This window comes from Lampetra fluviatilis, chromosome 58 (genome assembly GCF_964198595.1).
Source record: "Lampetra fluviatilis chromosome 58, kcLamFluv1.1, whole genome shotgun sequence".
Taxonomy (NCBI): domain Eukaryota; kingdom Metazoa; phylum Chordata; class Hyperoartia; order Petromyzontiformes; family Petromyzontidae; genus Lampetra; species Lampetra fluviatilis.
Genome location: NC_136332.1, coordinates 8,828,127 through 8,851,988, shown reverse-complemented (window position 1 = coordinate 8,851,988; position 23,862 = coordinate 8,828,127). Strand labels below are relative to the sequence as shown.

General features: G+C 47.0%; 2 protein-coding genes across 3 annotated transcripts; one reads left to right on the top strand and one right to left on the bottom strand.

The window, feature by feature from the left end:
- Positions 1-4,132: 4,132 nt before the first annotated feature.
- On the bottom strand, positions 4,133-12,196 carry NDUFC2 (NADH:ubiquinone oxidoreductase subunit C2). 2 transcript variants are annotated; one of them, XM_078880638.1, is made up of 3 exons: positions 11,521-12,196; positions 6,818-6,991; positions 4,133-4,617 (listed from the first exon to the last, which is right to left on the bottom strand). In XM_078880638.1, the coding sequence occupies exons 1-3, from the start codon at positions 11,657-11,659 to the stop codon at positions 4,568-4,570; spliced, it is 363 nt and encodes a 120-aa protein (XP_078736764.1). In that variant the 5' UTR covers positions 11,660-12,196; the 3' UTR covers positions 4,133-4,567. The 2 variants fall into 2 exon arrangements, with proteins under 2 accessions (XP_078736764.1, XP_078736765.1); XM_078880639.1 differs by having other exon boundaries at positions 6,818-6,961; positions 11,521-12,192.
- A 305-nt stretch (positions 12,197-12,501) lies between these two features.
- ZNF330 (zinc finger protein 330) lies at positions 12,502-23,633 on the top strand. Its single transcript, XM_078880637.1, has 9 exons — positions 12,502-12,789; positions 14,313-14,332; positions 15,310-15,380; positions 15,620-15,699; positions 17,034-17,160; positions 18,475-18,579; positions 19,738-19,784; positions 20,241-20,358; positions 20,779-23,633. The coding sequence occupies exons 1-9, from the start codon at positions 12,670-12,672 to the stop codon at positions 21,159-21,161; spliced, it is 1,071 nt and encodes a 356-aa protein (XP_078736763.1). The 5' UTR covers positions 12,502-12,669; the 3' UTR covers positions 21,162-23,633.
- The last annotated feature ends 229 nt before the right edge of the window (positions 23,634-23,862 follow it).

Sequence of the window (23,862 nt, the reverse complement as noted above, 5' to 3'; positions counted from 1 at the left end):
GTGCTGTTTTGTGAGAAACGTTTATTCAAGGTGGTTTTAAAATCGGGTTACAACCCGACTGGGTTTGACACGGACAGCCAGGGAGTTGGCATCCGTGTCTGGGGGTCAGGAATTGATGAGTTGTACCAAGATCTGGCTCATGCCACCACCGCGTTTTCGGACCGCAACGAGGTTGAACCGCGACATATTGTGGAGGTGGCTCATCCTTGTGATATTGCGGATGACCGGTGGGCCGTCGCTTTGTGCGGGGAGAATTTGTCCTTGTCTTCCGAGTAAGGGAACAATTTGTGTTCACTTCTGTGCGAGTTTTTGGATGTCTTCAGTAAGAGTGAATTTGATCTTGGCCGTACATCCCTGTTGTATCACCGTATTGGCACGAATGAGACCGGCCCTATTCGTAAACACTTGTACTGGTTGAGCAACGTGCAGATCCACCACCGCCCCGGTATGCAAAGGATAAATATAATTTAAAACGGCCTTCCATTGTAAATTATATACACAGATCAATATTTATTTATATATAACGCCTTTTTCAATAGGCCGGAATAAGTAACCTAAAATCCATATTTCAGAATTCTAGTGAAACAAACAACTATCAGAGAGCGTGAACGTATGATTACTTCTCATTAAAAACATGGTACGTTTAAGCAAATTTGTGATCTTAAAATACACAGCAACTTTAAACACAGGGACAGCTAAAGGCAATATGCAGTAAGATGACAAGACCTGAACATCAAATAAATAGTCAGAGGTCGTGTGTAAAACTTAAGATAAATAGTAAAAGATGATGCATTGTCTTCAAGTGCGAAAGCAGAATGAAATCTGCGAAACCTGCAGAAGACGGCGATTCGCAACAGCGAATTGTTACAGCTTCAGGGCTCTCGGGCTGAATGCTCTGCCACCAGGATTCTCTGCCAGTGGCACACTTAGCAAACCTGAATTTGACTGCTATGTCCTTGTCTGTCTACACTTTAGTCTTGAAGTCAATTTTGCACACCGGGATTTTATTAACATGAATTTATGTTTGCATAATATTTTCTTATGTTATAATAAGTTATGTTGATCTGATTTCCATTTGTTTCATTGCTTTACTTTATTATATTTGTTTTGCGTTTGTCATTTTGGTAAACCAGGTGAATCACTCTTGCAAATGAGAATATCCTGGTCTCTTGCCTTCTCATCTGTTTAAACAAATAAACGCGACTTGGCTTAATGCTGTGTGACCTTATTGAGCGACTTTGTACATATTGGGTCAATACATTATGTAGGTAAAATGGATCAAAGGGCATTTAGCGCTTTTTAAGTCAAAATAACTTTAAAGTCCACCCGGGGACTGCACAGGAAACCTATGTAAGAACGCTAGCAAAGGAGGGATGTGGTCAGCGGTCTGCACTCTTGTTAGAACTCTGGCAGCAGCATTTTGTATGAGTTGTCACCGAGATGTTAATCCCAGAGAATACATATACAATGTAACAAAAGCGTAACAATAATCTTGGTTTTATACAGTGCAATTTGCATAAGCCCTCAAAGCACTTTACATACAGCTTTGGTTGTGGAGAAAGCCTGCAGTACAAACAGGTGAGTTTTAAGACGAGATTTTTAAAATGTAAGACTCAGATTTCCAAATTTACCGAAGAAGGGAATGATACAATCACGGAGTCAGGCTGCAAAAAGTTCAGTCTCCGATAGAGCAGTCTGGCCTTTGGGATGAGTTCAGACCAGAATCAGCAGATCTTGTATGAGTTTTTCAGCACCTGCCAGTGAAGGAGTACATTGGCAGTACTGCATATCATAAGTGGAAAAATTATGTAATTTAGCTACATTCTTGACGTGAGGCTCGAGTGACTGATGACCACCCAGTTCTCATCTAGTTCCACGAATCAGAGGCAAACGACCTGAGATGAATTCAGAAGGGATTGTAGAAATTCACTCGTTCCAAGCTAACAACATAAACACCTGTTTCTTCCGAGTTTAACATGTAACCATGTCATCCATAGTGCCGAGAAAAATGTTGTAAACCGCAATCATAATGATGGAAATTCCAGTTTTACAATGATAGTCTTCTGGAATCAAAAGCGGTGTTTTCTTAAATATCCAATAGGATTCATATGAACAAATTCCATGTCTGTTGAAACGAAATAATGTATGAATTAAACAATTAGTAATTAAGTAAGTGAACCCTTAATTCATTAGGTGAATTAAGGGAATAATTAGAAACACGTGTTCAAATAATTTAAATGTTTAAATAGATCTTCAGGGGGTGAGTTTGGGAGGCCCCACCCGATATAAAGATAATAAACTTTGTGAGTTAGGTGTTCACCATACAGGTGTGGAAACAAGTCATGCCATGAGCAAAATAAATATCTTGAGGACCTCAGAAAAAGTTTTTGATACTTATCAGTCTGGAATCGGTTACAAACCCATTGATAAGGATTTGGGGCTCCACCAATGCACTGTCAGACAGATATTCTACAAATGGCGAAAGTTCAAGGCCACAGTCACGATTCCCAGGAGCGGTCGTCCTACCAAAAAATCACAAAGCACCCCAAAGAAACATCCAAGGATTTGCAGGCTACTCTTGCCTTGGCGAATTGGAGTGTTCATGACTCAGCAATCAGAAGACTGAATCTAAAGGTTCACATACTTTTTCATACATGGTTATTGAATGTAGAATCATTTGAGGATAAATACATGTTGAAAGAGCATCATTGTTGTGTAATTTGTTTAATCAGGTTATCTTTATTATTAGGACTTAGATTAAGATCTAATAACATTTCAGGTTTTAAATGTCAATTGTGAAAATCCTAAGGGGTTCACAAACTTTTTCTCAGCACTGTATCCTGTCAGCAAGACACAGTCAATGTATGACTGAGGTTTCACCAGACTTATTGGCTAAGTATTTAGTTAGGCTGGGATAAGAGGCCTTTTTTGTCCTAGTGCAGTAATGTCATCAGCAATAATACATTTGGGTGCAGTTTGGTGGCTTATTGAACATTAATCTCAGTAGAAAGATGCATTCAACTGTAATATCCTTGTATGTTTACATTTTCAAACAAGTCACCTAACTTTTCGATTTAAAGCTTTCGTGACTGCAGGGATTCATCTTCTTGGTTCTTTTGGTAAAGTCACGTAGAAGGAAAATAATAAAGTAATAAAAATAAAACATAATAAAATACAATTCTCACAACGTTTCGGCCACAACACAAGCAGCCGTCCTCAGGTGAAATTCCTTTGTCAAGGCGCCCTTCCTCCTCTAACCCAGCTTAAATATACGCTGCCAAGCTTGGTGGTGTTCATTCAGACGCTGTCTTTCCGACAGACCTGTTCTTCACCTGAGGACGGCTGCTTGCGTTGTGGCTGAAACGTCGTGAGAATTGTATTTGATTGTTTTATTTTTATTATTTTATTACTTCCCTTCTATATGACTTTACCGAAAGAACCAAGAAGAAGTCACCCAACATGTTTAATGTTCATTTAACTTAATTTGCAATTATATTATCAGGCCAAAAACATACCTGGCCGACTCGTGTATTTAACATTCGTTTGTGCAACATTTTCAATGCGAGTTAGTTCTCTTCTCCTTTCTATTTGCTTCATTGCCTGTATTGTTATCCTTGATCATATTGGTGACCCAGGTCAGTCTTGCAAATGAAAGGTATCCTGGTCACTGGAATTCTCACCTAATTTTAACAAAATCAACTTGAGTTTGAAGCCCGGGTGGGGAAGTGCTGTCCCCGACTATATGAAGTAGACACCACTTGCTGGGATTTCAAAAGTAGCTGTGATATCCGTTCTACGTGCCCTTCTCCAATACTCAAGGGCTGGACTCTTAATGATGTCAACATGTAATGTGCACTGTATACACTCACTCGTCGAGAGAGAATGACTCAAGGTGTGAGGAGAAACCAGACAAACAGGAAAGCAGCCATGCGGCGAGCCAACACCAACTATTGCCCAAACTCTGCAGTTCTCTATACATTAAGGTGTTATCGGCCAAATTAATAAGAACTTGCACATGCACGTTGCACATCTGCGAGTACCAAATGGATTTCTGTCGTGAAAGATGTCGATAGCACAATCTGGATAAAATATGGGCAAATATATATTTTTAAAAAAGAGCCGATATACGCAGTCTGTTCGAGTTTACTTTTAATTTCGAGCAATTTGTAGAATAACACAACACGCGTGATGGTACGAGCTGCTCGTCAAGGAAGCCACGCAGCGCGGTTTGGGGGCGAGCAGACAAGGACCGCAAATAAGCCTGGTGGATAACGGCCGTCTCAGCCCTGTGGTGCCAACAAGCACACGCCCTGCTAATCACACACAACTGGCAGGTTGTTGGGTCACAATACCACCATGGACTTTCTTCTTCTTCACCAACCTCCTAAGGCAGATGTTAAGTTCATGTTGGGATGGTGTTGGTGGTGATGTTGATTTGACATTGGTGCTGGGTTAATGTTGTACTACTACTTAGTGATGCAGGATGTATGTTGAGTTGATGTGTAGTTGATGTTGAGTTGATGTCACGTCTCGTGCTGGGGGTGCTCCAGGGGGTCGGCTGCTGCGTTTAGTAGATGGGGTGCGCAGGCTCCAGCACCTCCTTAAACTTTCTCTTCTCTGTAGCAAAAAGAACCACGGCACAGCTTGGTCATTTTCCCCTCTCAGCCCGATGAGCGTGCGAGTTCATGCGTACGGGTTCATGCGTGCGGGTTCATGCGTGCGGGTTCATGCATGCGGGTTCATGTGTGCGGGTTCATGTGTGCGAGTTCATGTGTGCGGGTTCAAGCGTGCGGGTTCATGTGTGCGAGTTCATGTGTGCGTGTTCATGTGTGCGGGTTCATGCGTGCGGGTTCATGTGTGCGGGTTCATGTGTGCGTGTTCATGTGTTACGTTAGCGCAAATAGTGAAGCACGGTGAGGTTGCGGATGAATACAGCGGAGCGTGGCGCAAGGTGGTGGGGCCACATTCAGTACAGTTTCTGTTCAATTAGTTTAATCATGGGTAGTGTTAGGGTAGATATTCGATTAAATCAAAGACTCATAGGAAGTACGGGATTTTGTCTTGATTTTGGGGGCAAATTGTGCAGTTTCCGAAATACGGGAAAATCGGGTTACGGATATTTCTTGGGAACCTAACCCTTCCGTAACCCGCGGACTGCCTGTACATTAAACCCCCCACCCCCTCTCGTCTTCGCACCCGATTGGCTCACAAGTGACGACATAACATTTATTCCTCTATTCAGACCGAAACCGGAGGATTTCTCCACAAGCGGCCGCCTGATCAGGCTGGTTGTAATTACCAGCGAAACGTCGTACTCGAATTGGAAATGTTGTGGGTTTACTCGTCAACACACCGGTGTGCTGAACTAGTAACAAAATAGCGCGTTTTGTTTAATTGACAAACATTACTAATTGGCTGTGTCGGTGTTGGTGGCGGGTATAACGATGAATTTATATTTACGTGATCTAACCCAAAAAATATCTTCTGGAAAATATTGGTTGCTAAAGCCTATGTGTTAAACTGACATTCGTCAATACCACTGCACAGTGTACTGAAGTGCCACCTATTGCATATATTTTGTTCACTTAAGGCCACTGTTATTAACGAACATGTTGAGTGAGAATAGATTTTCCCCTTTTTTCTGGCAACAAAACAGGTGTTAAGATGTTAAAACACCAAACTGAAACCTTTCACAAGGAATCATGTCAGCATTAACCACAATACTTGTGATCAGAATGCAAACAAAAAAACATTCTCTGATAATATATGCATTGTCTTTGAAACTGATTGGTCCACACTAGAGACAGCTTTCTTTTGAGCCTAGTCTCAAACGGTGTTAGACCAGAGGATGCCAAAAGGCCAGAAAAAAGGGGAAAACCTATTCTCTTATTTTGGTACTGGCAAAGGAGGTCCCATGATGAACGTGTTGAGTGTTTTTATTATCTGCGCCACTGCCAAAGCAGTAGCAAGCAGCAGAATGATGTTCACTGGATGTTTAACATCCACTGTAATTCAGACGACGTCATTTTATGGTTCGTACACCTGCAACCATATGATGTCAATGTGTTAAGCGCTGCTGCACAGTATTCACGCACTCTTGTTAAGAGAAAACAATTCAAGCGGCGTGAGGAGAAACCACAGAACCAGCGGTCACATGGTGTCAACGATCTGTAATCTACTATATATGAGGGTATTATTGGCCAATTAACGATCGTTTACATGTGAGAGGAAACCAAAGTAACACCCTATCCAATAGAGACACAACAGATGGACCCCAAATCTTTGCTGTACAGCATTCTCATGGGAACGCACGGGAATAGCGCCACCTGGACGCCCACTGGAGGAAGGGCGTTTTACGACATTGGTATGATCCACCAATCCTCGCCTCTACAGTGATGGATTACAGGCCACCGCCTGCCAGGCTAAACGAGTTCATGGCTAAAGAGGTTCATAGGCAAGGACTTTCCATGTTAGATATGGGACCTATATTTTTATTTTACTTTTATTAATTAAAATTTTTTACCTACGTGACTTTACCGAATAACCTAAGAATATGAATCCTTGCAGTCACGAAAGCTTCAAATCTAAAATATGGGACCTAGTTCGACGCCGAGTTACATTATGCAAAACACGAAATTATTATCATGGAAGTTTTACGATCCAGCAACAATTTCGGCTGCCTCAACAGCGCTGAATCACAGGCAGCAGCTGCGTGCAAGCAGCAGTGTAGCCGCCACTACTACCACCTTGGAAGGGGCTTAGACCTGCAAACCTCGCCAACGGTTCGGCCGCCCCTGTGCTCGTGCGCGTGTCTCACCCTCCGGCTTGAAGTCTTGTGGGTGCTGCGCCACGTACAGAGCCACGTCGCGGTTGGCCCTGGCCTGCATGTAGTTTGCGCGCTTCTGCAGGTAGTAGCCGGCCACCCAGCACGCGGTGAACATGAACGCCTGCCGATGAAGGCCTGCCGCACCACAATCGACATCATCCGTTGCTGGATGAAGGCCTCCTACGGCCGTCAACCATCTTTCTCTCTCACACGCGATTCTGGCGATGTGAACAATAGATCTGTAGCTCTTGGACACGTACTCTCATCGCGGACGACAGGAAGGCCCCGTTCTCTGCGTTGGATGCTACTCCTTCGTTAGTCTTGACCACTGTACGTCATCCCTTCTAGCAGTAACACGTCCTGCCCAGGCCCACTCACTTTGCTTGACAATGTTACATCTTTAATTGCCCATACCGGATTCCCCAATACTGTACATGTTTTTGCGTCCTGTCCCTTGATGCACTGTAATTAAAAAAAAAAATTAACCCGTAAAAACAAAGTTTTTCACTATAAATCCTTTATATGCGTGGCGGCTAGAGTCCTCTCGTCCTCTGGCTTGAGATTGCTGCCACCTAGGGGTCAGATGATTGCCTGCCACCATTAAGCAATTGGTAATTAAATATAATTTATTTTTTCCTTAAAAGTGTACAATTTTGGAAAAAAATAATTCACGAAAATAAATTGTCACGCACAACGAGTCTGTGTGCAAAATGTCAGCTCGATTGGATCACGGGAAGTGGGTAAAAAACGACTGAAAGATTTGCACGGTCGTAAGCAAGCAAGCAAGCGCGCAAGCAAGCAAGTGAACTTAATATAAAGGATTTAAAAATGCAGATCTCTATGCTTCTTAGCGTACTTTTCAACTTGTATCCCATTCGCTTTGTTGATGTCCATGCAGATCCATGTCACAGCAGGCGATTTGTACCAATTGCAAACGTTCTGCTTGAGGCACTGCGTCAGTCACGACTTTTTTTTCTCCACCCCCACTAATGTCAAATTAAGAAATCGGCATATTGGCATCACCAGACGAATACATTTCCATTTGGAGGTTTTGGACAACAACGAACCACCATGCACACCTTGAGCATGGCCTCGAAATGTCACTCATCAATGCTTCTCTCTCTAAACTGCACGAACACATGCCCTACAAGGAGTGTTTACCACATGTCCGTCACCCACAAGGGTTTACAACATGGCTACGTGAAAATGCAACATTAAGGAGGTGACGCCTCGATAATAATTTGTCTACATTGGCATTCAAATGAGCCACAGTTCAGTTTCTTCAGCTGTCAGACAAGTACTACTGGGAGAAGTAGGCCTGTGGGAGAGGTGTCACTTGTATGCCACCGTACCCCTGACTGCTAGCTATCATGCAGCTCAGCAGTGAGTCTGACATAGTCTGGCGGCCTGCCCCATGGATTACACATCCTGCAATCTGGCCTCACTGCAGATTGCTGCTGGCTCAAGGTTTTAGCTGCCGCGGTGTTCTCTCTGTTCGTGCAGCTGCTGCCCGGACTTCAGTACTAACACTCGTCTGTACATCGGTCTACTGTTACAGCAGATGTTCAGTCGACACACTTTATATAGAGACTAGTTCACCGAGTTTTAATTGTGTTTTAAGATCATAACAGACGTGTTTTTGAATAACCAGTCAGGATGGATAACACGGTCAAGTATAAATATTGACTTAAAGCTTTTATGACTGCAGGAATTCATATTCTTTGGGTCTTTTGGTAAAGTCACGTAGATAGGTTCAAAGAAAATATTTTTTTTTTTAAAAACTACGACGTTTCCATTGCAACACAAGCGTTCGTCATCAGGATGAAAAAAAGAGGGGGAAAGCTGCTGAGGCAGACTGTTTTAAAGGTTTAAAATGGGTGTAGCCCAAGGGTCATAAACGAAGTGGGCAGGGCTAGTGATGTTAATGTGAGAGATTAGCATATTCTCAGGTTTTTTCGGTAAAGTCACGTAGGTAAAAACATTAAAATTAATGAAAGTAAAATAAAACAAAACAAAATAAAATTCACGACGTTTCGGAGGCAACACAAGTCTCCGTCATCAGGTGGGACCGTCACAGCCGAATTAGCTGCATCAAGTGAAGCAATGATTCAAGATGTAATCCCTTATAAGCAAGTTGAAGGGAGGTGGAGAGGGGGGGGAGCTTATCAGGCTGTGGTAGCCAATGAATGGAAACGTATCGGGAGGGAGGAGGAGCGGTGATCAAAGACTGCACGCAGTGCTCAACACAATGAATGGAGACGTGTCGGGACGGAGGGCGAGCGGCGATCAAAGACTGCACGCAGTGCTCAACACAATGAATGGAGACGCGCCGGGACGGAGGGCGAGCGGTGATCAAAGACATCACGTAGTGCTCAACACAATGAATGGAAACGTGGCGAGCGGTGATCAAAGAACAATGAAGAGATTACTGTTAAACACTGTGGATGTTAACACTCGGTGAAGTAAATTAAAATAGTGCCTGTCAGATAAGATGGTCCAAAAAGTGTAATTAAGTCTTTTTTGCGTGGTTAATAACATCTTTCCAGTGATTACTGAGTTTGTACCCATCATCACGGTTGAAATTATGTCTGTGTTTGTATATTTGTATGGCTTCGTGTACAAACCTTTGATGGTAGCCCGGAGGTTTGCAGAGAACCTTGGTCTCGGAAAAGACAATTTCATGAGAGCCCGCCGAGTTGTAGCAATGATCGGCAACGGCCGAAGAATCAGTTCTGCCGTGTTTCAGATCTGACTTGTGCTCGCGGACACGATCAGCAACATGACGTTTTGTTTCTCCAATGTAGCAATCACCACAAATGCAACTCAATTTGTAGACTCCAGGATACTGTAAGTCAGGAACGACATCCTTCTACCATCAAAGGTTTGTACACGAAGCCATACAAATATACAAACACAGACATAATTTCAACCGTGATGATGGGTACAAACTCAGTAATCACTGGAAAGATGTTATTAACCACGCAAAAAAGACTTAATTACACTTTTTGGACCATCTTATCTGACAGGCACTATTTTAATTTACTTCACCGAGTGTTAACATCCACAGTGTTTAACAGTAATCTCTTCATTGTTCTTTGATCACCGCTCGCCACGTTTCCATTCATTGTGTTGAGCACTACGTGATGTCTTTGATCACCGCTCGCCCTCCGTCCCGGCGCGTCTCCATTCATTGTGTTGAGCACTGCGTGCAGTCTTTGATCGCCGCTCGCCCTCCGTCCCGACACGTCTCCATTCATTGTGTTGAGCACTGCGTGCAGTCTTTGATCACCGCTCCTCCTCCCTCCCGATACGTTTCCATTCATTGGCTACCACAGCCTGATAAGCTCCCCCCCCTCTCCACCTCCCTTCAACTTGCTTATAAGGGATTACATCTTGAATCATTGCTTCACTTGATGCAGCTAATTCGGCTGTGACGGTCCCACCTGATGACGGAGACTTGTGTTGCCTCCGAAACGTCGTGAATTTTATTTTGTTTTATTTTACTTTCATTAATTTTAATGTTTTTACCTACGTGACTTTACCGAAAAAACCTGAGAATATGAATCATTGCAGTCACGAAAGCTTCAAATCTAGAGATTAGCATGTTCATGGCAGATCGCAGAGCAGCAACGGCGAGCGAGGAGGCTGTTAGTGGGAAATTTAACCTGTTAATGTAAAATCAGAGCCGAAAATAATAACTAACATCGGAAGGTGGTAGGATGGGAACATCACAGCCAGTTCTGACTTAAACTGGTTGATAACGTCATTCCAATGACTGTTCAGTTTATACCCAAAGACGAAGGTACTTTGCAAACCCACTGGTTATCAACAAAGATTCGTTCACGAAGCCATCCACATATAGACACAGACACAACTTCAATCGAGAACTAATCTCTCACAGTCACATAGCCACCTCCGCACCCTCCGATCTCACACGAACATCACCAGCCTCGCTCACTTCGTTTATGATCCTTGGGCTACACCCATTTTAAACCTTTAAAACAGTCTGCCTCGGCAGCTTTCCCCCTTTTTTCATTCTTGATGGCGAACGCTTGTGTTGCGATTAAAACGTCGTAGTTTTTTAAACATTTTTATTTTTATTTTCTTTGAACCTATCTACGTGACTTTACCGAAATACTCAAAGAATACGGTCAAGTTTAACTGTACAAAGCTGCGTGTAAAACTAGGCCTCAAGCTAGTAAACAAGAACAAAAATAAACGAATTGGTTGAGAAAGTAAAGCGGGATTAAATCCCTATATGTAGCCTGTCCGACTGGGTTCAGTCGGCGTTTGAACCTAGCGGACACTGTTACACACTCTTTGAACCTAGCGGACACTGTTACACACTTTTTCAAGGCACGACACTTAATTCTTTAATGCAGCTGGCGGTGGACGATCTGTTCGAGGGGGGGGGGGGTCAAGTTTTGACACATGTTTGCGCAAGTACTAAATGGATGGCCCCTTGCCAAACACGAGAAGCTGGTTGGAGCTGCTTGAACCACGCGTGGCCGAACTCAACCTCGACTCTGAGTCAGCACCTGCTACTCCCTACACCTGGACCTCAGCTCGGTTAGGGGGTTCCACACAGCCCTCTCATCCAGCACTTGCAGTAGCTAGTTGGCTAGTGGCTAGGCAGTAATCTCGTCTCACCACATCCACGAGTGAACTGGTGAAAGATGTTCGCAGCAGCTCACCCGAGCGCCACGCGGGCCGGTGCTGGGCCGCGTTGGCCGCCAGCGCGGAGCCCCATCCCGTGAGGCCCAGCACCAGGCTGCTCACGTTCAGCAGCGACGGCGGCTGCAGCGACTTCGCCTCGTCCGGCACCACGATCATCGCGGTATGGCGGAGGGGACGTTAGTGTATGGTGGAGGTGATGTTAGTGTATCGTGGTGATGGTGTATGGTGGAGGGGACGTTAGTGTATGGCGGAGGTGATGTTAGTGTATCGTGGTGATGGTGTATGGTGGAGGGGACGTTAGTGTATGGCGGAGGTGATGTTAGTGTATCGTGGTGATGGTGTATGGTGGAGGGGACGTTAGTGTATGGCGGAGGTGATGTTAGTGTATCGTGGTGATGGTGTATGGTGGAGGGGACGTTAGTGTATGGCGGAGGTGATGTTAGTGTATCGTGGTGATGGTGTATGGTGGAGGGGACGTTAGTGTATGGCGGAGGTGATGTTAGTGTATCGTGGTGATGGTGTATGGTGGAGGTGACGGTGATGTTAGTGTATCGTGATGATGGTGTATGGTGTATAGTGGAGGTGATGTTGATGTTTCTCGCTGGGTCGCGCTCAGAGGCCGCGCCTGCAGTATTCTCAACCTGGGAAGGTCAACATCGATTCCGAACGTCTCACAGTCATCGAGAAGGGGAATCGATTCTTTGTTCGGCTCGCCTCACTGTCCCAGTCTTACCGGAAATGACGATGGTTTAGTCTAGAATCGTAAATAAAGTAAATGGAATCGATCATAGATTCGTATTGTTTATTTACACCTGTTGACAATGTCTAACTTATAACATCGCTACTACCAGTACAGTGTACGCTACACGTTCTGTTCCGTGCCGTGTCGCCAAAGTGAATACAATCTGACGAAGCGAATAATCGAGATGTGACGCACGCTCGCGCGAATCGTGAGCATTGGAATCGATGCGCAGGAATCGACATCGCCGGCTCCTGCCTGTCGCGTGACGTCACGGGGGCCTAGCGTGGAGCGGTGCGGGCCTCGGCTAAAGTTTCTCTGGGAAATAACCACACCAGTGATCCTACTACTAGTAGTACTAATAACGATCATTATACTCGGCAGATGTTCTAACAGTCGTTAGAGATACAGCGGTGACACAGCGGCCATGCCGAAGAAGAAGACGGGAGCGCGGAAGAAGCTGGAGAGCCGCAAGCAGCGGCAGAAGGCGCAAGAACTTGACAAGGGCCGCGTGGACGTGGCGAGGCACCCTTGCAACGCGCCCATGGTAAGTCACCCACCCACCATGTCACCCACTCTAGTCACCCACCCACCCTAGTCACCCACCCTAGTCACCCACCCTAGTCACCCACCCTAGTCACCCACCCACCCTAGTCACCCCTTCCATAGTCACCCACCCTAGTCACCCACCCACCCTAGTCACCCACCCACCATAGTCACCCACCCATAGTCACCCACCCTAGTCACCCACTCCATAGTCACCCACCCTAGTCACCCACCCTAGTCACCCACCCACCCTAGTCACTCCTCCCATAGTCACCCACCCTAGTCACCCACTCCATAGTCACCCACCCACCCTAGTCACCCACCCACCCTAGTCACCCACCCACCATAGTCACCCACCCATAGTCACCCCTCCAATAGTCACCCACTCCATAGTCACCCACCCTAGTCACCCACCATAGTCACCCACTCCATAGTCACCCACCCACCCTAGTCACCCACCCTAGTCACCCACCCTAGTCACCCACCCTGGTCACCCCTCCCATAGTCACCCACCCTAGTCACCCATCCACCCTAGTCACCCACCCTAGTCACCCACCCACCCTAGTCACCCACCCACCCTAGTCACCCACCCACCCTAGTCACCCACCCACCCTAGTCACCCATCCACCCACCCTAGTCACCCATCCCATACTCACCCACTTCATAGTCACCCACCCACCCTAGTCACCCACCCCCAAAGTCACCCACCCGCTAGTCACCCACCCGCTAGTCACCCATCCCGCCAAGGCACCCATCCCATAGTCACCCATCCCATCATCACCCACCCCATAGTCACCCACCCCCATCGTAACCCACCCAAATACCCACCCAGTCACCCACCCCCTAGTAACTCTCCAAGCCACCCACCTAGTCACCCACCCAGTCATCCGTCTAATTACTCTCCCAGTCATTCACATAGTCACCCACCCAGTCACCCACCCAGTCATCCATCTAATTACTCTCCCAGTCATTCACATTGTCACCCACCCAGTTATCCATCTAATTACTGTCCCAGTCATTCACATAGTCACCCACCTAGTCACCACCCAGTCATCCATCTGATTACTCTCCCAGTCACCCACCCAGTCACCACCCCCCAGTCACCCACCTAGTCACCCTAGTCACTCACTATCTAGTCACTCACTATCTAGTCATCCACTCAGTTACCTTGTCACCCACTCATCCATCCACCTAGTCACCCACGTATTCGCCCACCCCATAGCCGTGACCCACCCAGTCACCCACCCAGTGACCCACCCAGTGACCCACCCAGTCACTCACCGAGTCACTCACTTTTCTACTCACTCGCACACTCGTTGATGAACGAATGCTCTCACCCGTACTATGGTGATGCATTCACTCGCGTTGTGACTATATCAGGAGTGGTTTTTAAAGGACCTCAAGCCACATGGGGGCGATTCTGAGGCTTGTAGAGGAGGTGCTTGGGGGTGATCGCGACCTCCTGGTTGCATTGACCACGTTGACCTCCAGACCGACTAACATTACATTTATCTTCTCTTGCAGGAATGCGACAAGTGCCAAAGGTAGGATCCAGACACACGGCCACAAACACTCAAGAGTTGTGTCAAAATCAACATGTCAATTCCACGGCTGGGTGCGGATAGACAGCATCGATGTGGGAGCATAGAAAGTGCAGTATAACAATGCTTGTGGTGGTCAGGGTACACGCTGAATGCTTTTGACGGCACTCGCATCCGCAGCGACCTGTGTAGAAGGATCCGTTGTACCTCACTGCTATGCTCCAACATCTATGCTCCCCACCTGCCAACCCAGCGTGAAGAATGGTCAAATGGTCCGCATGGTATTGGGAGGCCTTCATCTATCAGTGGGTTGAAAAAGGGTTGTACATTTGCACGATCTACACACACCACTCAAGAGGTCTGCACACACCACTCACACCTCACCTATACACCGCATAATAAAGGTTTTGTGGGTTGGATTGCGTAAATATCAATGTGTCGTTAACCGGCCACCACCCGACAGCCAATTAGTGACTACTTCAGCACACCGGTGTGTTGGAGAGTAAACCCACAACATTTACAATTTGAGTACGACGTTTCGCTTCATCATCATTGCCCATCGCATCGCGTCGTACATCACACACGTACCCTGGTAATTGGGAAAGCGTGTAACAATGCGTGAATCAAAATCCATATTAAGCAATGCGATAAATACATCCATAGAATTGTGCATGATAATCTGTTTAGGTCAATAGGACAAACACGCGTGCATTATTGGATCGGCTCATGTCTCGTCATTGAGTTGTGAGGGGGCGGTAGTCGTGCTGTTCTCAGGGTTATGTACGATTTAATCTCCCGAAGGAAACGCCCACGTTGCTGAAGATCCATGTTGCTTTTATAACGAAATGAAACGGCACCATTCAAGTGATTTTGTCCACTCGTCCCTTCCTCCGAACGCAGCTGCGGTGGTGAGACTTGTGTTGCACACGTGTCCTGTGACTAGGCGTGTTGCCTAAGTGTCGCTCTGCTTTCCCTCGAAGGCGACAGAAGAACAGGGCCTTCTGCTACTTCTGCAGCTCAGTGCAGAAGCTGCCCATGTGCGGCCAGTGTGGTAGGTGACTCACCGCCACTCCGCTACACCTAAGCTTTATATGGCTGCAACGGCATAATCTCCCCAATGTCGGTTGTCACGCTGTCAGAGAATTAAAACTATTAAACTATTTTTTATGTTACCAGGTAAGGCCCACGGAGCTATGTAGCTCTTTTTAAAACACGACCTGGCTACAAATGGTATCTCAACGAAGTGGCTTATTGCGTTGAAATCTATAACGTTGTCTCCGTGTCGCTCAGGAAAGACCAAGTGCATGCAGAAAAGCTCGGACTGTGTAGTTCGGCACCCTGGCGTGTTCAGCACGGGCCTCGCCATGGTGGTGAGTGCCTGGCCCGGGTTCTCGCACACACACAACACCGAGCGCTGCGACGTGGGTGTGTATCTGTGTGTGTATCAATGCGTGTGTGTATAATGTGGATGTGGAGAGCGGTGGTGAAGTGGTTAGCGTACTGCGCCAAGAACCATGTGACCCGAATTTGAATATCTTAGCTGGCACTGGACTTCCCCTAGGTCGACTCAGCCTCAAATTAGTACCTGGTGCAATGTATAAACATCACCACTTTGGAGACAAAGGCGGCCGGACGTGGTGCTAGCCACCAACCTTCTCATGTGCTGTGCCAGCCTTCATAGATGCTTGCTAAAAGCACTTTCCTCAACAGTCTGTTAAGGCTATACGGGGGATCTTTGTCTTTGTAACTGCATGCCTGGGTATATTGTATCATGTAACACTCCACCCCTCAACTCCTCATGAGTGATGGGGCAGTTTTGGAGAGAGTGCAAAGATTACATATTTGGGCAGTGTGCTTATGAGCAGCTCGGGTTTGGCAGCAGAGCACTCACTCCGAATCAGTTGCGCAGCATTATCTTCATCAGTTGCATAATGCTCTGTGAAAGCTACCTGGCGTGCCAATCCACACGAAGCTACAGGTGTTCTTGGCCAAAGTTATGCCCTGACCTCCCTTCTGTATACTTGCGAAACATGAACTCCTCTAATGGAGCATTTGCGCCAGTTATAAACATGCGTACAATCAATTTTTGGTTTAACCAGGCTGTAGCTCATAAATCCTTGAAAAATACGGACACGGTTCCGTTGGTGAGCTCCTCCAACAGTCAAGGCTACATTGGCTGGGTCATGTATCCCGCATGCCCAGTCACGGCATGCCCAAACAGTTTGTTTGACCCGGTTCATGGGACTAAACTGGTGGGATGCAGTACAGGAGGATATGGAGCTGAGTGGACTCGCCATAGATTGGTAACAGCGGTGTCAAAATCGGCCTCTGTGGAGGAGGCTCATGAAAGATGCTATTGGGCAGTTGGAGGCAGTCGCCCTCCAACAACAGCGGAGGGCAGAGGAGCGACACAACAACAAGTGGTGCGCCGGGCGGATAAAACGCAGCGAGTTGGCAGTGAGGAGAACTGGTGGTGCCTCTGCCAGTCATCTCAGTCAGTCAACCCATGGCACCTATGATCAGTCCCGTGACCCCCTGCCAGCGAGCCTTTGACATTTCACGTGGGCTCAAAGTGTACCTAGCCTGGCACAAGTGCCGTGATGATGTCATCGCCACTTAGTGGTGGATGGTGGCTGTTGTCGTTGTGCCCCTGTGTGTGTGTGTGGGGAGTGTGTAATGCGTGTGCCCCCACTTCTGCGTGCAGGGTGCCGTGTGCGACTTCTGCGAAGCGTGGATTTGCCACGGGAGGAAGTGCCTGAGCATCCACTCATGCCCGTGTCCTCTGGCTGATGCCGAGTGTGTGGAGTGCGAACGTGGCCTCTGGGACCACGGTGAAGCCCGCCCACGCGCACATGCGCACATACGTACACAACAACAATAACAGCCACCATTCACTACTAAGTGGTAGTGGCATTACCACAGCACATGTGCCAGGCTAAGTGCACTTAGAGGTTACGATAAGTGTGGATGTCTCTCGCTGCGGACACGAGGTCACGGTACAGATCCCCAGGTGTCATGGGTTGACTGACCGACTGACAAATGCAGCACCTTGACTCCCTACTGCCACCTTGCCGCATTTTAGTTGCCCCGGCACTCCGCTCATTGTGAGCATCGCTCTTTCGGCCTCTTCACATGTTCATGCACTGTATGCACACACACATACACTCACGTGTAGCCTACAATGCACTTTTAGCGGACATCTATTAACCCGGGGCCCATCACAGTAGATGTTAGCATGGCCAACACCATTTCTGGCCACCTTTGTCTCCCCAGTGCCAATGTTTTTCCACTGCACCAGGTACTGATTTTAGGCCGAGTCAACCTTGGGGTAGGCCCTTAGACATACACGCACAGAGCTAACCTGGATGTTTGTCATTATCTAGAGATCCTGTTATAGCCTTGTCTGCCAGTCACCTGTCTCAATTGATTGTTAAAGCCCCATCGCCTCCTACTGGCAGACTCATTCCCGCTGGTAAGTTGGTGCTGATGTACTAGTGCTGCACGTATGTATGTTGAACTTCTTTCGCACCGTACATAGCCAATAGTGCTAATAGGAGGTGCGGGGGAAGGACAACAAACTAAATACAAAAAGCGGCTCTCAAGAAATGAGTTTTCAATCTTGATGATTTAAAAGTGCATTGCTCCAGTGGCTTCCTAATATCAAAAGGGAGAGGGTTGGCCGTTATCAGGGGTTCCCATAGGCTAAAGAAAAACTGTGCTCTAAAATGTTCCATTACTTTGTGCAAGTGTTGCTCTTGATGTTGTGGTTATCAGAATCTGTATTTAGACTGGAGGAATCCGATAAGCTATGAGCTCTTTTTCACAGATATCCAGGAGGGGCAGGTCAGCAAGTTATAACAATGAATACAAAAAACGATAGAAGTGCAAAATAGGAAAAAGGTAAGCAAGTCGCTAAAAATAAATACATAAATAAGAATAAAATATATAAATTCCTGGCAATTTTTCAATACGAAATGCAAGCTCGGGCAAGGCAGTGAAACAACAACAAAACAGAGACCACAACAAGACAACACACAGTCCCGAAATAAAATTGCACATAAAAATTGAACTGTCGATACTGCACAGGTAAGAAGCCAGTGAGTAAGTGGCCATGTTCGTCTCGTCCCTCCCCCTGTGTTGTACAGGAGGCCGCATTTTCCGCTGCTCATTCTGCAGCAACTTCCTTTGTGAGGACGATCAGTTTGAACACCAAGCAAGCTGCCAGGTGCTGGAGGCCGAGACCTACAAATGTGAGGCTGTAAAGCAATAATCACAATGATGTTGAAGACTATGATTATTGTGATTTGTTTTGGATAGAGCCGCCCTGCTTTATTCATATAGCGGCGTCACTCATGCAGATCGCATCTCAAAATACTGAAGAATTTGTAATGAACAGTTTTTACAGAGAGGCACGGAAAACCACAGATGAGCGCTTGCGGAGGCAGCCATCAACTGGCGCCACCAATTGCACAAGCTCTGTGGTCCTATATTGGGATGTTGGGCAACTGTTAATGATTGTTTATACATGTGTAGTGGCCTCAAGGGGGCCACCACGGTGCAGAGACAGTGCCGTTTGTGGGGCGGTACTGTAGGGGTGGAGGACGGGTGTCGCCGTGAAGAGGGTCGCACCAGGACGTGACCGCGGGGTGAACCCGGGGGGGGACTTGTGACCGGACGAGAGGGGGCAGGGGGGCCCCAGTCGGGAGTGAGAGGATCACGTGATGGGGGATCCAGAGTCCCCACGAGGGTTCTGGAAGGGAGGCGTGGCCAGGGGCGGAGCCAGCCAGGCCACGGGGGATATAAGCGAGGTCCTGGGAGGGACCCGAGTTCAGCTCCGGGAATGAAGTCGTCGTCCTCGATTCACGGTCCTCGGTCTCCACGTGTGGACCAGGCAGCTCCTTGGCTGTCCGGGTCCGGTTATAGAATAGCGCGCGAGTATTAGTGTAGTTAGCCGTGGTGGTCACCACCCTATGTTATTATCCTGTTAAGAGTTACCCGTTGTGTTAAATACAAGTGTTGCCTCCAAGTACAAGTCTATCTAATTAGCGCACTACACATGTGTTAAAAAAGCGAGATTACCCGGATAAAACCCACGTGTGTGAAGGGGGTAACGGTACTGTACAGATTTAATCCAATTGCTGTACTGCCACCTAACCCTGAATTTCATGGCAGATGCATAATACTTGATTTAAAAATGGAAATGTTTAAAACTCAGATCTAAATGACGGAGGCATAATCACGGCGATACACTCCGCTGCTGACACAATCACCTGGCTGGACCACCTCAATGTTAATTACAGTTCTTGCTCTACATCAACATCTGCCATACGGAGAAGAAGTGCCCAGTGTTTATCTTTGTTATCGTGCTCATTGTATGAATTGTTAACAAGTCCCTGTCCATTGCCCAGGTGTATCCTGCAATCGCCTCGGCCAGCACTCCTGCCTGAGATGCAAGGTATGATCACGATCGGCAGCCTTGTTTATCCACTGCGTTTTTATGTTTGTTTGTGGTGTGTGTGCTTGTGCTGATGTTGTTAAAGACTCAAGAACGTAAGAACACGTGGTGGCATACAGATTTCATTTCTAGCCACAAATATCAGTGGCAAGTGATATCAGAACCGGTCCTGTGTCTTCTCTAGGTTGACTCAGCCTTAAATGAGTAGCTGGTGTGAACGAGAACTAGGGAAACGGGTGGCTAAGCATGGTAGTCGGCACCACTCCATTGTGTGCCATGCCAGCCTTAAAAAGGTGCTCGATATCAGCACTTGCTTTGACAGTTTTGATGGCTGTGCGGGGGATCTTTGTCTTGTCTTCGTGTGTGCTGGATTCAATGAATGTGTGTATATGTATATCTATAAGTGTATGTACATATGTGTGTGTGATGTGCATCATTTGTTCGTGTGTTGTGCAGGCGTGCTACTGTGCGGATCACGTGCGGAGTAAAGTGTTCAAGCAGGAGAAGAACCACAATCCGCCCTGCCCCAAGTGTGGCCACGAGACCCAGCAGACAAAGGACCTCAGCATGTCCAGTATGTTCTTTGTGGACGACACGCACACCATTTATCAAACTTGGACTGCGAGGCTGGCACACGATGGCATACTATTCTTAAAATTACATCACGGGGTTCTCCAACGTCTACTGGGAAGTAAATAGCACGTAATATTTCATGGTTTATATGTCCGTAGTATTAACCAGGATGGCCTGCCAGACCTCTGCAGAAAGTGGCAAACGCACTCCAGCTTAACCCCACCTGAGGACCCGGAGACTCGCGTGCAGATTTGATTGCCCATCATCTCTGCACGGCAGCGGCTTTAAATGTGGACGCCTCGTCAGTCCACAACATGATGTGTTCGGTGATGTTCAGCGGTGGGCGGACCTCCGGTTGACACCTCCGTGTCGCCCCATCCTCCCTCGTCGTGTACCGCCCCACCCCCTCCCCACCCCACAGCGCGGAGCGTGAAGTTTGGCCGCCAGTCGGGGGTGGGCGACGATGGCGGGGAGGACGACGACAGCTACGGCGGCTACGGCGGCTACGGTGGCTACGGGGCCACTGGGACCTCTGCCTGGGGAGGCTGGGGCGGGGCCACCGCCTCCCGCTCCCCTGACGATGACGACGATGAGGAAGATGACGACGACGACGACGATGACGACGAAGAGGAGGAGGAGGAAGAGGAAGAGGAGGGCAAAGCCGGTGACGGCAAGGTGGCCGACAAGGTGAAGGAGGCGATGCCCGCAGGAGGAGAGGAGGTGGAGAGTCCGTTCGGAGCAATGAACCTGGGCCGCACATACGCCAGCGGCTATGCCCACTATGAGGAGGAGCAACCCGAGTAGCAGCGATGACCGCTGTACCTGGGCTCAATTACAGTTGTAATCATGTCGTTAATCATAATGAACTGCAATCGCAGTGGCATCGCGGTCATAATTTGAGCTCACATTGCCACTGTCATTGTAATGATAATTGACCCCTAGGTCTGATTGTGGTGGCGGTCGAGGTGGTGGTGGTGGTGAAGGGGCTTGAGGTTATTCTACACGTAGCAATGTTTACAATGCGAGTCTTGCCCTCCAAGTGTGCGTGTCCTTGCTTGAATTCAGTGATTCTCATGTTGCGTTCCCATCACCAAATGGGAACCAGGCTACCCTGACCCAGGGAATGGCACCAGGAACTGTTCTAGAGCCAGGTCCACACCTGAACGATCAGTTCTGGAACGTGGTCACATCACGCAAATTACGGTCATCCTCGCAGCAGCGGCTTTTGGCTAGCCATCGAACAAAGGTGGTCACTGCATCACGCGCTTTCAGATGTGCTTCTGCGGCTACCTGGAACACTTCCAATTATAGGAAGCCACTGGAGCTACGCACTTCTAAATCTAAATTGAAAACTCATTTCTATCGAACCGCTTTTTGTGTTTAGTATCTTGTCCTTCCCCCGCACCTCCGATTAGCACAGTTAGCTACATATGGTCCGAAATAAATTATTCAACTAAATGTGCACCCACGCATGGTGAATGGTGGGGCTCCCCTTGGCCTCAGCCCTTCTCCCTGTGCTCTACCCGGTCGTTTAATGGTGGTCAGGGAAACGTTTGTTAAAAAAAAGATTCTGACACGCTAATTTAGCTACAGACGAGGTCAGACTAATTTGCATTCAAATTTATTTTTGTTATTTTTCCCCCGTATATCTGAAACGTTCATCTGAAAGGTGTTCAAAGATTTATGGATAGACATACATTCTTTGAAATACACTTGACACAAAGAGGAACGTGGATCGGAGGGAAGAGACACAAATTTGAGACAATATTGACCATTAAGGAAAGTAAATGGGTATCGACAGGACACGTCACTGTAAGGGATAATGACCAACGGACAAGACTGGCGATGGGAACGGCAGGCAAAGAGAATGTGCCTGAGAGACGGAGCAGTGAGGTCAGCAGAGCGAGATGGATTGTGGCATCGCGAGCATGAGGGAGATGGCATGGGGAGGTCTTCATCCAGCAGTGGATAGACCATGGCTGCTGATAATATGAAGCATGTCGCTGGGTTGAACACAAGCGTGTCTCTTCAGAGTTGAACTCGAGACATCACAGCTGAATTCAGGGTCGACTCGAGTCCGAGAGGTCGTGTGGTTAGAAAATGTGGCCCTGCCTCTGTCTTTGGCAACCAGTAGGATTGGTACATCGGAGAAGTTTTTTAGTTCAACAAACGGTTACTGAGCACAGGCCCATTTATGTCAAGCGATCGTCGATAACACGATTAACATAATTGTAATAGGTAAGAGTTCATATGATTCTTCATTTGGAAATACATGTTATCTGGTCAAACGCTGTTCTGGCACGGTTCCCCAGTTCTCGTGGAAATTTGACATCTCCAAGCCTGAATTTTGCCTGGAATGTTTTCGTGAAATTAAAGAAACGTCAAGCGGCGACAGAGCAATGAAATGTAACCTGAAACCAAACTGCCATTGAATGCCATCACTTGCTTAACGTGACCCAACACCTCAAAGTTCCACTTCTTCAAGTAAATTGCCATTAGTTCCTGTGATGTCATTTCTCATGATGTCACTGTCAACTCTCAGTTATCCAGGGTAATGGGAGGGAGGGGTTGCCTAGATGAAACAATACGGATAATGTAAAACAAGAAAATTACTTATTTAAATATTTGTTCACCTACATATAATGGCGGTGAGATCGGATGCCATTCATTTGTATCCAAGTAATCGGTTACTTGCTGACGTATTTACAGTTACGTGAGAACTTAATAATTAACCCGCGGGTGCATGAACATTTTTTTATTTTCTGCAAGGTTAATCTGCAACCTGGATAAGCCACCCTCGGATATCGACAATGTACTATTTCCCATTGTATAATTCCTGTGAAGGCTCTACAGTGTGGAATGAGCACACGGTTGACGGCAGAGCATTGAGACGGCTGCGACACTAAAGTCATCACTGACCAATGACGGACACACCTCCGTTGCACTCCTGTTTGCAGATTGGCACGCGATGTTACGCAGATCAACTCTTGGTGACAGTCGTTCTCTTACCATTCTGTAAACTCGCTCTGTGGTAATGAGCACACGTCAAGTGATATTTTGGGCACGTTCAGTAAAACGCTCGCAATTAACTGTTGGCCAGTGTTGTTATTTGAGCATGAAAGGCGGATATGCTGAGTGTGTCGACGGGGCAAACTGCTGAGTACAAACTAGGATTGTTTAATAAAGTTGTAATTTTGCCCAGCATTACAATAACAAATAAATCCCACCTTGTGTGCAAATGCATGTGCTTCAGTTCAATAAAGTGGATAAAATTGACAGTCATATGTAGTTTGAAATCTATTTTAACCTCATTTAAATCATGCCACTGGCATCTTATGATAAGGCAGACATCTCTTATGATGAGCAGTACACCACATTGTGCCAGAACATGACTGGAAGATGTCAGAACTACTCGCGAATTAACTTCAATACGAATGGAAATATTAACGCAGGATGGCCTCACCCCATTCTTAACGCTTCAATTCTGAAGTAATCTGTAGAAATC

Excerpts from the sequence above, each read along its gene's own strand:
- NDUFC2 (XM_078880638.1), bottom strand. The coding sequence starts at position 11,659 with ATGATCGTGGTGCCGGACGAGGCGAAGTCGCTGCAGCCGCCGTCGCTG. Across the intron at positions 6,992-11,520 it reads CCGGCCCGCGTGGCGCTCGG|CAACGGATGATGTCGATTGT; the intron begins GTGAGCTGCTGC and ends GCCTTCATCCAG. Across the intron at positions 4,618-6,817 it reads ACAAGACTTCAAGCCGGAGG|AGAAGAGAAAGTTTAAGGAG; the intron begins GTGAGACACGCG and ends TTTTTGCTACAG.
- ZNF330 (XM_078880637.1), top strand. The coding sequence starts at position 12,670 with ATGCCGAAGAAGAAGACGGGAGCGCGGAAGAAGCTGGAGAGCCGCAAG. Across the intron at positions 12,790-14,312 it reads ACCCTTGCAACGCGCCCATG|GAATGCGACAAGTGCCAAAG; the intron begins GTAAGTCACCCA and ends CTTCTCTTGCAG. Across the intron at positions 18,580-19,737 it reads GGAGGCCGAGACCTACAAAT|GTGTATCCTGCAATCGCCTC; the intron begins GTGAGGCTGTAA and ends TCCATTGCCCAG.